Genomic DNA, 14,097 nt, shown 5'->3' on the forward strand with positions numbered 1-14,097 from the left:
ACACCAAATAGGCCCTGAGAATTGAACTTTTGATACAAGGGGGGAGTAGTCTCAAGCCATAGTGTAAGCATGGTTCAAGGAATCAATATCAGATCGGCTGCGGCGATTCTCTGATCATGATTCTGGCTGATCCGATCCAGTGATTTTAAGGATTTTTTGCCGATTACTTCCGATTATTTGCAGAATATGGTCGATTCTTCCTGATTCGGATCAGAATTGGCAGCTACTGATTCCAATTACTCAAACTGTGAGTGGAAGCGAATTCAACAAACATGTTTAAGCAGATGTCAATTATAGGGAGGGGGTCATCGCGCGATGCTCAATTAAAAACCCCTATCCGACATCTTGTAGATAATGTGAACTTCATATTCCAATGGCAACCACCAAGAGAAATTGAATTGGCAGATACTTGGCTAACCAAGGGGTGGTCAGATGGTCAGACCCCGCATTTGTTAATGAAGACTAATCCTGAGTCAGGGAAAATTCAGTGGGAGATTTAGCTCAAGAGGATCGCAGGAAATAAGACCCAAATCAGATGTAGAGAAAATTTAATAACTCAGTCAAAACAGATCAGATGTGATTGAAACAGTAACCAAGAGGTCTATCCAACAAGTAGAGAAGGCCTTTGATCCAATTCTGATGGTTGGATACTTGGATCCGAAGTGGTATTACCACTGCAACTAGGAAACTCTAAAAACTGCAGAATGGACTAGGGAATTTTCAGAACTCAAAGCAAGGATCAATTAGGGATTCAAATTGAAGATTTAGCAGTAAACTGGATTCAGTTTCAGAAAACCAAATCAAATTAGAGATTAAACAGACTTTGAAAGTTTGACCAGAAAGTGCAATCTGGGGTTCAAAAACCTGGTTTGGATCGCTTGGCCCACCCAACACTAAAGAACTCAAGTATTATGAATAATGGCGAATCTCTAAATTTATCACTGTCCAGCACTTAACAAATGTAAAATAGCAAGTGGAAATTCAAGTAATGTAAATAGTGACAGTGCTGTAAATTGGAGGAAGTTCAAGGCTACAAGAAGGGATTAAATAAGTGGAAGGAAAGGCATAAGTGAAGAGGGTTAATCTTCGAATTAAAAACAAAATAAGGCTATAATAGAATAAAAGAACAAAGGGAAGAAGAAGGTCGTCTTCTACCTTATGAAAAAACCCAGGAGGCGGAAACCAGCGGCAGTTCGAAAGAGAGAGCTCCCTCGTGGGTTCTCTGTTGGATCCAAAATTTCAAAGGTAAGTCGATATTGAAGACCTCTCTTGAATACATATCATTAATTACAACTGGCAGAGGACAACTGGACAAGTATGATCTGAAATTGGTTTCACAATTCACTATTACAGCAAGTTTTGGGGATGGGACTCCACAGGTAGGGTCGCCCCAGGGTATGTTTTAGAACCCCCAAGACTTGAGGCTGATAGAATCAGAAACCTGTGAGAGATCGAGGCCTCTTGTTGCTCCAACACTAATGCTAGAACACAGTATAAGATATGAAAGAGAAAATAGCATGAAGGAAACAAAGAGAAACAAGTAGAGCAGAAGGAAGAAAACCTACAGTGGAGAGAAATTAAAAGGTCGGCACCTGAGGGGAAAAGAGAACTGGTTCGAGGTATAGAAGAGAGGGAGGAAGAAGATTGTCGTGACTGGTCAGTCACGATTTCTCACACCATAGTAGCAACTCCAAAAAAAAAAAAAAAGACTATTTCACTTCATTCTATTATGTAATCTCTAAAGTAGTACATCAATATTAAGAAAACTTCTAACATGATAATACTACAAACCAACTCAAAATGAAAACTAAACATACTAGGAAATAACCCAAATATAGAAACTACCAAATAACTCTTACATAATCTACCCACCCAAAAAAAATAAAATAAATTTAAAGATTGCATCCTATGTAAACTACCAGACCCCCTTTGGACCTAAAAACCGGGTTGGAGCAGGTGCATCTCGGCTTAGGTCTCCAAAGAGGGTCGTTCATAGTACAAAAACTCATTAAAACCATAGTTCAAGATCTCGTTTCGTCTCGCCATTTCGGGCAAGTCGAGATTTCTGAAATATCCGAAATTTCACCGAAATTTCACCGAAATATGGTATTTTTTCTGCCATATTTCGGCAGTCCAACTCAGTGGGGTTTTGGCCATATTAAGGCCTGATACTTCATATACACCTTTATTTAAGCTAAATAAACACATTTAAACCTTCATATTACCAAAAAAATGAACTCAAAGTGGTGTTTGGGTTTGGACCCTTATTGATACGGTCGGACCTAATATATAAATAGTTAAATACACATTGTTTAAGTAATATACCGAAATTTCATAAAATTTACCGAAATTTGGACTTTTTCATTTCGTATGATCATCTCCTCTCGGCAGTGTCGAGATATCCGAAACATACCGAAATATCGGCGATATATCGCGAGATTTTGAACCATGATTAAAACTCAATCGAGATTTCAAGAATCTCTAGTATCTCGATCGGACTGAAACGAAACACCACTTCGAAATGAAAAAATACAATAACTCGTTCGAGATTTCGGTCATTTCATGAAATTTCGGTACTTTGTAACATCTCGCCAAAATATCGGCAAGATGTTACAAACCCAAGTTATCAAATGTCAAAATCTCGTTAGTTTGGGTCGAAATTTCGACCGAGAGCTCACAAGGCTTGCTTTTTCATTTTCTTCCACCCATTTCTTCCTCCTTCACTTCTCTTTGGTGATTTTTGAATCGGCCTTCGAATCTTCGCCCATCTAGAGACGTAGTGGATCGTCTTTTGTGGATGACATCTTCTCCTACCCCAACCCACCAGCCATACCCGTACATGCTCCCAGAGCTAACATATCGTAGTGGATCAGTGGGTAGTCGTGGTTCTTCACACTTTGGCTACCCATATCCTAGGATAGGTTACCTTCAGCATGTTGATGATGCTATATACATGGTAACTGTGGATGACTACACTCGTTTCTTCTCCCAGACTATGACGTGGCATTCATATGTCCTACAGTCGGAGAAAACAATGCATGTCGGCTTCATCAGACTATGAGTGGGGTTGATCCTGGACGGCGGAGTAATTATTATTAGTAGACATTTGAGTCACTTGATGACTACTTGACTTGTATTGGGAATTTGGGATACTGATGTTATTGATTTATTGTACTTAATATTATGACTTATGAGTCATTGAATTTATGTTTCCAAGTGGATTTACCTGTTTAAATTGCTTATTAGTTATTATGTCATCTAGTACTTAAAGTCATAAACAATGTGTATGTGTAATTAACTAAGTTATACATTAGGATTCGACCGTATACTGTCAATCAATGGTGTAAATCCAAAACACCACTTTGGGTGACTATTTTTGCAATTTGAACATTTACATGTATTTATATAGCCTAAAATAGGGTTTCCATGAAGCTTCAGACCTTAACTTGGCCTAAAACCCACTGAAATGACCTACCCAAACCTTATTGAAAAATACAATATTTCGACCGAAATACTAAAACGAAACGAGATTTTAAACATTGGGGTCGTTCTGGTCCAACCAGGCTAAGGGAACTGCATCACCTGAACTAGGACAGCAGAAGTCAATTAGAACTTTAGGGTTTTGATACAGAAATTGAAATCTTAGAACAAGCAGACAAACCAAAACCAGAATATAGTAGAATCACCAGTAACAAGTCAGCAACTAAAACTGTTTGGAAAAAAAAAAAAACTGACACTGAAACTCTAGAAGAATGGTAGAACCATAGGAACAAAGTTTAAGAATTCTGACCTGAAGGTATTTGGATGAAAAGGAAGAAATAAAATGAGAGAACGACAGATAGGATAATAGGATAATGGGGCAGAATCCAGAAATCCATCCTACTCATGGGTTTTGGAATCCACCAAAATCCAGTGAAGATAATCCACTTTTTCACTAAGGCCCCATTTGATTAATGGGGTTTTGATGGGGTGGGGATTATGGGGGTGGAAAAGTTGTATGAATTTTCCCACCCAACCCCATTAGGATGTTAAGTCGTTTGATTGTGTGGGGTGGGATTTTGGGTTGACAACAAAAAACACAATCAATTTTCTTGTTGACCCATGTGGCCAGTTGTTTCTCCCACCCCATCCCACACAAGAGTCCCACCAAATCGGTGGGACTTGGTGGTGTTGGGCCTTATTCACTGTAGTTGCTGCTGCTGCAAGACAGAGGAGCTTCATGGGGAAGATAGGTAAACCAGAACGCCAATTCCAGTAATCGCATCCATTAACCACCAATGGCGTCCCTGCCCAGGCATCGCACCAACCCCCTGTACCCAGCCATCACATCCCTGAACCGTCCACTGCTCCCTGTGCATTGCACCACCCTGCAACGAATACTTCAAAGTCCTTCACCATCAACCCCATCGACCTGAGCCCTACAATTCTGGGATTGTGGAGTTACAGAAATATATCATTTTGATATGCTGAAACCAGAGGGAAAACCAAGCTGATGCACTAATGGCAGCCGCTGCCGACAATCAAAAGTGCAGGCCAAAGATGTGGGAAAAACCAGAGGTTGCAGGTCCGATGCAAGCTTTAAAAAATTATCAAAATAAATCGAAGAAGAGGAAGAAGACGATGATGATGCCCGCATCTTCTGCAACCAAATGAGTATGAAATGGAAAAGTCAAGGGAATTTCAAACTTTTCCATTTCTGTCAGTTCATGATGGCCACCCCATCATCATGTGGGTCCCAATCCCACAAGACTCCCACCACACAGACCCCGCTAAACAAACGGGGCCTAAGCAATCCACCTTCTTAGAATACACAAAGTAACACTGTTAATAGATTTAGAATTAGAGCAAGGCTTGGATGATTAATGACCATCCCAAGCTCTTTATTTATATCAATGAGAATAGAGAACAAAAGTACAAAATAGCAATGTGGGACTAAAGCCCACATAATAGAAACATAAAAAACATAAGAAAAAGGTCTAAAATACCCCTACGTTCTAACACTCCCCCTCAAGTTGGAGCAAATATATCAATCATGTGTAACTTGACTAGATAAGGATGGAACAATTTTCCAGACAATCCCTTGGTGAAAATATCAGCAACCTGATCAGTAGACTTCACAAAGGGAACACAAATCAATCCGTCTTCCAACTTTTCCTTGATAAAATGTCTGTCCACTTCAACATACTTGGTGTGATCATGCTGTACTGGATTATAAGCAATGATGATTGCAACTTTGTTGTCACAGTACAACATCATAGGAAGATGAACAGAAACACCAAGGTCTTGTAGCAAGCCTTCCAGTCAAAGTAACTCACAAATGCCCTGTGCCATAGCACGAAACTCTGCTTCAACACTAGACAAAGCCACCACATTCTGCTTCTTGCTACGCCAAGTGACAAGATTGCCCCCTACGAAAGAACAATACCCCCAGAGATAGATTTCCAATCAGCAAAACCAGCCCAGTCAGCATTGGTATATGCCTCTATCCATAGGTGACCATGACCATGAGGAGACAAAAGAATGCCTTTTCCGGGAGATGACTCCAAGTAGTGAAGAATCCGAAGGACAGCCTCCATATGAGAAGAATAGGGGACATGCATAAGCTGACTCACAGTACTCAAAGCAACAACAATGTCTAGACGTGTGTGTGAGAGATAAATCAGCTTCCCCATTAGTCTTTGATACCGGCCTTTATCAACAGGTTCACCCTCCTTTTCTTTGAGACGAACAGTAGCCTCCATAGGAGTATCTGAAGGGTGATATCCTAACAAACCAGCTTTAGACAACCAGTCTAAGACATACTTCCTTTGGGAGAGAAAGATGCCTTTAGACGACCTGGCAACTTCAATCCCTAGAAAGTACCGTAGCTTCCCTAGATCTTTAATCTCAAACTCCTGCACAAGAAACTTTTTCAACCAGTTGATCTCATCACCATTGTTGCCAGTAACCACAATGTCATCAACATAGACTATAAAAACAGTGATGGTTTTTCCAGCCCTCTTTATAAAGATGGTGTGATCAGCATTACTCTGTTTATAGCCCACAAAAATCATGGCCTTGTGAAACCGACCAAACCAAGCTCTAGGTGACTGCTTCAGCCCATAAAGTGTTCGCTTCAACTTGCACACTTTACCTTGATTACTGTTACAAGAAAACCCTGGTGGAATATCCATGTACACCTCCTCACCAAGTTCTCCATTTAGGAAGGCATTCTTCACATCCAGTTGTTATAGATCCCATCCAAGATTGACTACACAAGATAGCAAACCGAACTGTATTGGATGATTAATGACCATCCCAAGCAATAAGCATTGAATCCACAGAGCCAATATTCAGAATACTGAATATCGTTATCTCAGAATACACACACACACACAGCCTCAAACTATGACTCCTAAGATGACTAGAAATAGCCTAAACAACTAGTTATCAAAGTATCAAACTAGTTATTTAATTGACCGATGAAAGACTTAAAACAGCTCCTACTCTAACTAGGACTCCAACTTCAACAAACTACTAAAGTAAAATCTTGTAATCTTAAGTCCTACCCTTATTTAGGCCCACCATATATGTAACCCAACCCAAAGTTTATTTTTATTAAATAAGCCCACTTCTGTGATTAATATGCATCATTTGTTTTCAGGATTCTATTCCTTTGAGGGATGTGGAAGCTCATGGTTTTTTATTGTTTCTGGGGTTATGTTCCAGTGTGATCTTCTCTAGAGGATTTTTGTGTTGTGTTGTATTATTATGTATCCCTATGTACTTTTAATCTCCATGAATTTCTGATTTTTCCATCAATAAACCCCTCTCAAAAGAAAAGATGTCAATAGCAAAACTGAAGTCCAATGGTATCACTAATACTTTCAAGAATTTATCTATCAGAAAAGTAAAAGGTAAAAAGGATTAGAGGAAAAATGAAAAAAGCTTTAAACATACCGCATGTAAGTCCACAATGAAGAAGAATGTCTCATATGTGTTCTGCAATAATAGAGTAAAAGCATAGATTACCCATGTCAAGAAAAAATGTGAAAAACAGGTTTTGATTAAGAAGATTGACCTAGAAACACAAAAATGATAGGAGGACCAGACTAACTCCATTAAAACAAAGAAATTCAATCCTAGGGGAAATAAATTGGATGAAAATTATAAAGGACCAGATTGAATGCAACGGTTTCAAATAAAAAGGACCAGACTTTATGGACCCAACAACCATGATTTTCATGATTGTGGGTGATTCTATAATAGAAGTACCATTCAGAAAAAGATTCTTCAAGACACCTAGCTTGAACTAATATATCAACGTTATTTCTGAACATCTTCATCAACGTCAATATATCATTACTAATGTTTTGACTTTGGACAGGAATTCTTTACATTGCGAGTAAAAAAGACCTTACCTGGTCCAAGCCCAATTTTCACAAGGTACCCACACCGCATTATTTCCCCCACCCTAACTCTCTCACTCTTCACTTCTCCCACACCCGCCCCCCCCCCCCAACTCCTTGCTGATTGGAAGTCTGGTATGCATGTCCAAAATTTGGTAACTATAAATACAAGATGAAGGTGCCACATGGCATGAAAATGCAATCAAGGAATTGGAACAGATTTGATGTAGATCAAGAGAGGTTCCAACACAAGTATTCATGCCAGAACAAGCCCAAATCCTAGTCTAATGGGTTAAATAAGTAGCCTAATGGGTTATATGGGCCATAGACCAAGTATTTTTATGTTCTCTATTCTAATGGGCCTATTTGAAAGCTCATATATGATATATGAGGGATACATATCCCAAACGAATTTAACTATTTAATTGCATCTAGTCCTCTAAAGTTGTGAAGTCTTTAAGATATCAATAGGTTCTTGGGGGTGTTATTAGGTTAGTTTCAATGTCTTTTTTTTTGGATGAATGAAAAATGTATTAATGAAGCACCAAGAATCTTTCCCCAAAAAAAATTAAAGGGGAAAGAACAACGAAGAATACAAGGAGAAAGCTCCATAGCAAAACAACGAACTAACCTACAGCCTAATCAAACTGAAGGGAAACCACGCAAAAGAGGAACAAACGACATAATCAGGCCCAAACAACCAATCACCTGTATACAAAGTTGACCTTCCCATTAGGATTATAGGGAGGAATGGGAGGAATTACCTAGCGATTCGTAGTACCTAAGGAAAGACTCTCGATTCAAAAAGCACCATTAGATCCAAAAACTCCCCATCCATTGACGTCAAAAGCACTATCATTTGCATTAGGAGGAGTGGTCACCACATCCCCAATCGGATTATCAATTGGAACATCCTATGCCAACTCGGATTAGGGATCTAGATGGGTCAGCGAAGCTTGCAAGCCATCGATTCGGCTTCATCTAATACAACGTGGTGGCCATTGAGATCAATATAGATGGTGCCTCCCTCTTCCATGAACCCATCTTTATCCACCAATTCATTCCCCATAGAACACGTATTAGAGATATCTCCATCCATGGGGACCATAAGAGACTTGGAATTGTGGCTCTTGCTATAGCGCTTTTCTTTCGTTTTTTGGGAAGCTCCACCACATTGTTAGCAGCCACTAGAGAGTAGAGACAGACTCTACACCACCGACTTCATTGTTGATACAGTGAGTGCTCCTATCAGTTAGTTTCATTGTTAGTTGTGAAAAAGCTTGAAAATGTAAAGTTCATTAAATATCTTGAAAAGAGTCTCAATTAAGTCCTAGGAAATGTAAACGCAATTAAATCTAGAGGAAGTTCCAATGAGGGTCTAGAACTAATATAGAACCCATTCAACTTAGAACCAACTCTACAGGAGGATTGACATACTAACAATACCACCAGTTTACAGCTAGAACTTCAACAACAGAAACTGAAGTAACAATTTAAGGTCTACCACAGGGTATGAAACAAGCCAAATAGCCAGAAATTAAACAGCCAACACAATTAGCAACTAGGTTGCTTGGATGGAACTGTTGTCCCAGTTGAAGGTAGGGGCTTATGGTTGGAACACTCCTTCAAAATTTCAGCCAAGATCAATGGTTGGATACTGAGATATCAATAGGTCTCAGAATTAGATGGTTAAGTTCAGATTTAGATACTCACAGATATAATCGAACATGACCAATGGATTGGATTCAATTTACTACCAAGAGAAGGGTTCAATGAGGGCATTTTATTGACAAAACTTGTGCTGTATTGGCTGGCTGGATAAGGAGTTATAACCACACGAAAATATCTGCTGAATTCTTTAATAACAGTGAGCCGCAAGAGGTGAAACTGGGATCTTCAAGTCTTATTTCAACTGGACTCGATGGACTGATCTCCAACAACTCCAACACTGGTAATAGGAACTTCAAATGTCTCTCAAGTGTAGGTTAAACCACAGAACAAAGGAATGAGAAGACACAAAAACACGATAGGAAGGAAAAGGGAAGCATACGAGACACCATGAGATATGGATTGTTGAGTGCAAGTCCTAGTACCTTTTGGAAAAGCAATAGATAACTTAGGAGAAGGCTCAGGGTTGGTGGGAAAATTGATTTATCTCTCACACACAGCCAGATATTGCATTTGCAGTGATGGTAAGTCAATTTATGCATGACCCTTATTCTACTCATATACAGTTTGTTCTTCGTATTCTTCATTATTTGAAGTAAGCTCCTGAAAAAGGGGTTTTCCTGTCTCCTCATGATCATCTTCGTATCGAGGCCTACACAGATGCTGATTGGGGGGATCCCCTGATCGAAAATCTGCATCAGGTTATGTTACATTTGTAGGCGTTAATCTTGTCACATGGCGCAGCAAGAAGCAAAATGTAGTGGCAAGGTCTAGTGTTGAAGCAGAATTCCATACTATGGCACAAGGAATATGTGAATTACTGTGGCTTAAAAGCTTACCCCAAGATATGGTGTTCCTATTCGTCTTCCAATGATGTTATATTGTGATAACAAGGCAGCAATTAGCATTGCCCATAACCCAATATAGCATGATCGTACCAAGCATGTGGAGATTGACAGACATTTCATCAAGGAGAAATTAGAGATTGGACTGATCTGTGTACGCTTTGTGAAGTCAGGTGATCAGTTAACTAATGTTTTCACTAAGGGATTGGGTGACATCTGTTACAAGACCGGAAACCTGCAACCAAACCAAGGCAAGAAGAAGAGACAGAGAGAAGAGAAAGAAGAAGACAGCCGATATCGTGGAAGGCTGCCTGCAGGAAAGAGAGAATACTCAATTACCACAGGCACACCCTATTATACGTATTTAAGTGAAAAAATACAGGGGGACAATAATGCCCATGTACTTACCACAGACTTCCAAATTAAGGAGCAAAGACTAGAAAGACTATAAGACATAGAAAGACCAAAGTACCCCTAGATTCTCAACAAAATGTATGCGCCAACTTGAGGGGGAGTGTTTAATTGTGTAATTGTATGCCACAGGGGCATACTTGGCTTTTCCCCCTCATAGCCGACCTTAATATGTCTATAAATTATAGTCGGCTATGAGGAGGGCATAATTGTAATTTTCCTTTCTTACCTTGTTATAAATAGAGCTTGGCTGGATACTTAACCATCCCAGCTTTACAGTCCTACTCTTCCTTTTAACAATAAGGTTAGGCCAGTCTCCATTATTTGGTATCAAAGCTATGGCTAAACCCAGTTCATGAAATTCTAAACCAACATTCTTAACAAGATCATTAACATGGTCAAGCAATTATCAAACTACATGACTACTATTGAGTACAGGTTTGAAGCCAAATATGGAAAGTTTGCAAAGTTTAGCCCCCCCCCATTGCCCAAAGAATGCTATAGTGGCAGCCGTTGACGCCAATCCGGAGACGGATCTCTATAATGGACTTCCTCTAGTGGAGGAGGTTGAGGAACAGCCTGCTGATGATGACGACGGTACGGTGACCTGTGACACTCATGTCTTGTGTTTGGTTCCATCAACAAAGATTCCTGAGGACAACAGGGATGAGGAATCTAACGCGTCTACAACTACAATGGAAGCTAAAGCGAGGTTTTCTCTCTTGAGAATTCTCACAGAACTTCCTTAAATGTAACTAAATTCCCATCTTCAATCTCGTCAAACGAGATGTTACCAAAATAGGAAAAACACGCACTTGTGTGGTTGACCTCGTGAGTCATATGCGGTCTACCACATGCTTTTGCGGTCGACCTTGGCTCTCATGAAGCCCGAGACCAACTCTCTGCCATAGTTTTGCTGTATTACACGGTCAACCTCCGTGGTCAACCTCATCCAGTTTGCAGTTGACCCCAAGGTTCTTCCGCGAGCCAAAAAGGTCCTGATTTCATCATCTCTCTGTATTCATTCACAAGCATTCATCCATAACAACAATACACCCATCCTCTAGTGAGTGTGTTGACCAACAAAGTATGACCAATGGAATGGGTTAACAATACTGACAACACCATCTTGAAATCGATACAAACCTTACTCAACAATCTCCCAACAACAATGACAACACCATTTTGAACTTGATACCAGCCTTGCTCAACAATCGCCCCCTTACTTTGTTCAACACGCCCCACTATTCTCCGCAAGTCTCCTAAGAAAGATCTTTTTGCATATTCCATCACCCAAGCGAACAATAATTCAATTTTTTTCTTAAACCACTTGTTTTTGCAGAATCTCTTCAATCGAAAAGGTGATGGTACCTGCATAACATGCGCCAATTTGGATGAATGCCATCACTTTTTTTTTCTTTTTTTGGAATATGAGGTCGAGGATCATGTTATGTTAACTATACTCAATATTTTAACTATGTGGGACAGAAATAGTCTGGCTGCCTTTCTCAAGCAAGATGATGGCTTCAAGCAAACTTGTTTCCATTTCCTTTACTGGTCATGCATATATGTTTCAGTATTTGCTAGTTCTAATTGTATGGTTATACCCGCTTTTAATATTTACTACTGAAAATATTCATGTTTTTTCCATACATTTTTCATCAATATATCCCTAATTCAGAATCAAAATTTTCGCAAAATTTCCATAACTTCCTGTTTTATATATATCGTTGGATAAGTTTCATCATGTCTCCTACGTTACATAAAGAAAGAATGAACAACAATATTGATAGTTTCAGCCACACAGGAAGCGAAAAATAAAATTAGCTCGCAATGCATTATAACTGGAGAAGTTTGAAGGTCCTTGTTAGTAAGAGTTGGAAAAGAATGTAAAAAATATCAGAAGTTAAACATCAAATAAGTGATGTGAGGGGAATGAACAACATATTTATCATTAGAACGATCTTATAAGAAATATTACATCCAAAATATTCGAGGAAGGACCACTAGTAGCAATGAAAAAAAGATGGGAAATCAAACAACCTGAAGTGAAATCCAATTTTTAATGGCACCAAGATAATTGCCAAGGTGTATAGATCCTGTAGGTTGAACTCCAGATACAACTCTTTTCCTGTAAATTTAAGAATGAATGTAAAGAAAAACATCTAAGAAAAAGATATAGCATTTTACGAATGATTTGAGTCATGTTTGTGATACCATCTCTGTTAAGCTTTTACATAACAATGTTACAATACAACACATCAGTTTTCAATAATCTAATGCACTTGAGTTTAATAACAAATTCAAATAACAGAAATAGCTAGGAGATCTTTAAAAAGCACTATACTTGCAAAGCAGGAGTTTCATTGTCGTACTTAAGTAAATGTTGGATCAACAGCTCATCTGACTCTTAAGAAAAAACGAAGAGAAAAGAAACTAACACAAGTAAGATTCAGATGAACATCAAACTAAATGTCTGCACTAAAAACGCAGCCAAATTCTTGATTGTACACATTGCAGAGAATCTACGAAGAATAGTCTCAAGAGATTCTTTTTCTTTTTCTTTTTCTTTTTCTTTTTCTTTTTCTTTTTCTTATGAAAAAAAAAGGAGGGATTGAAAACTGAAATAGACTGCTTCAGTGAGGATCCAAGAAAAAAATTTACTGTTTGAGCAGATTAGAGGATAAAAGAAATTGAAAATATAATGAGATATGGAGTGCCACATCTAATAGATGAGGAGCAAATCAATAAAATTTTGGATTGACAATAAAACAAAGTACATCCCGATGATCAGGCGAAGCATTCCTAAGAGAGTAATTAAAATTTCAGAAAGTGAGATAGCTGACTTCACAGAGGTCGAAGCTGTCTCCGAAGCATCGGATTGGGAGACCGAAACACTACAGTAGCGTCGAGAAGTATCAATGTATCCACTTGGAAGACAATAGTGATGCATTCGTCCCCATCTTTTCAAGTAGCTCCTCTGCAGTCGACCACTTGACCTGCGAGAAACACAAAAAAGACACGCAATGAGAAGAAGATGATGGAATAATAGAGCAGAAGAAGAAAATAAGAAACAGAGAGTGAAAGAAAAGGAAGGCGTACATTGACCTGAGAAAAAAAGGTGAAGCGATGGAGACGCTAATGACATGGGAGAGGACAGAGGTACCCATTCTTAATGCCTTATTGAGAATTGCCCTCTTTTTCCTCTATCACCTTCTCCGCCGTCCACGGCCAATTCGGAATTTGAACTCTGGATAGGCAAAGGAGAATTAAAGATTCCACTTTATCCGACCATGAGGTGCGACTCTAAACCATAGTAAGTTCGGGAATGGCAATAATACGGGTACAGATACGTACGGCAATTAAACGGACCATACGGTAATAATACTTTTAAAAAATCTGGCGCAATAAAACATGCACAGCAATGATATGGTACGTGTTTAATACGGTTGCTATGTAAAATCCGGGAGCAAAAATACGGACATATATTCACTATGCAACAGGCATGTACACCTAATAAACATAATAATAACATGTGATTTCACTTGTAAAATTCATATATAGGATGTTGCAAGGTCAACAGCTATTACTGGAGCACTTTCTGCTTGCTAATTCCTTGGTGACAGCTCAATTTCTGACCAATTATCAAAACCAAGTGCCAATACTTCTTGTAAGAATTTGATTTAGTATTCATTTATTTCTTAATTTATTTCTGCTCGTTGGCCACGATTTTAACTTCTGCATTCATCGGTAAATTCTCTTCAATAAGCTTTACCACAATTTCT

At 38.9% G+C, this 14,097-nt stretch overlaps 1 protein-coding gene across 6 annotated transcripts in view; it reads right to left on the bottom strand.

The window, feature by feature from the left end:
• LOC122671730 (tryptophan--tRNA ligase, chloroplastic/mitochondrial) overlaps positions 1-13,601 on the bottom strand; it is a 48,725-nt gene extending 35,124 nt beyond the window's left edge. For 2 of the 6 annotated variants that reach the window (XM_043869124.1, XM_043869123.1), the window contains exons 1-4: positions 13,415-13,601; positions 13,159-13,311; positions 12,356-12,443; positions 6,940-6,981 (exon numbers count right to left, since the gene is read on the bottom strand). In XM_043869124.1, the coding sequence (XP_043725059.1) occupies positions 6,940-6,981; positions 12,356-12,443; positions 13,159-13,311; positions 13,415-13,482 (351 nt within the window). In that variant the 5' untranslated portion in view covers positions 13,483-13,601. Of the gene's footprint in view, positions 1-6,939; positions 6,982-12,355; positions 12,444-12,659; positions 12,722-13,158; positions 13,312-13,414 lie in introns of those variants that run through there. The other 4 variants (XM_043869121.1, XM_043869125.1, XM_043869122.1 and 1 more) reach the window with 4 other exon arrangements.
• Positions 13,602-14,097: the final 496 nt, after the last annotated feature.

Source organism: Telopea speciosissima, chromosome 8, assembly GCF_018873765.1.
Source record: "Telopea speciosissima isolate NSW1024214 ecotype Mountain lineage chromosome 8, Tspe_v1, whole genome shotgun sequence".
In the NCBI taxonomy this organism is placed as follows: Eukaryota; Viridiplantae; Streptophyta; class Magnoliopsida; order Proteales; family Proteaceae; genus Telopea; species Telopea speciosissima.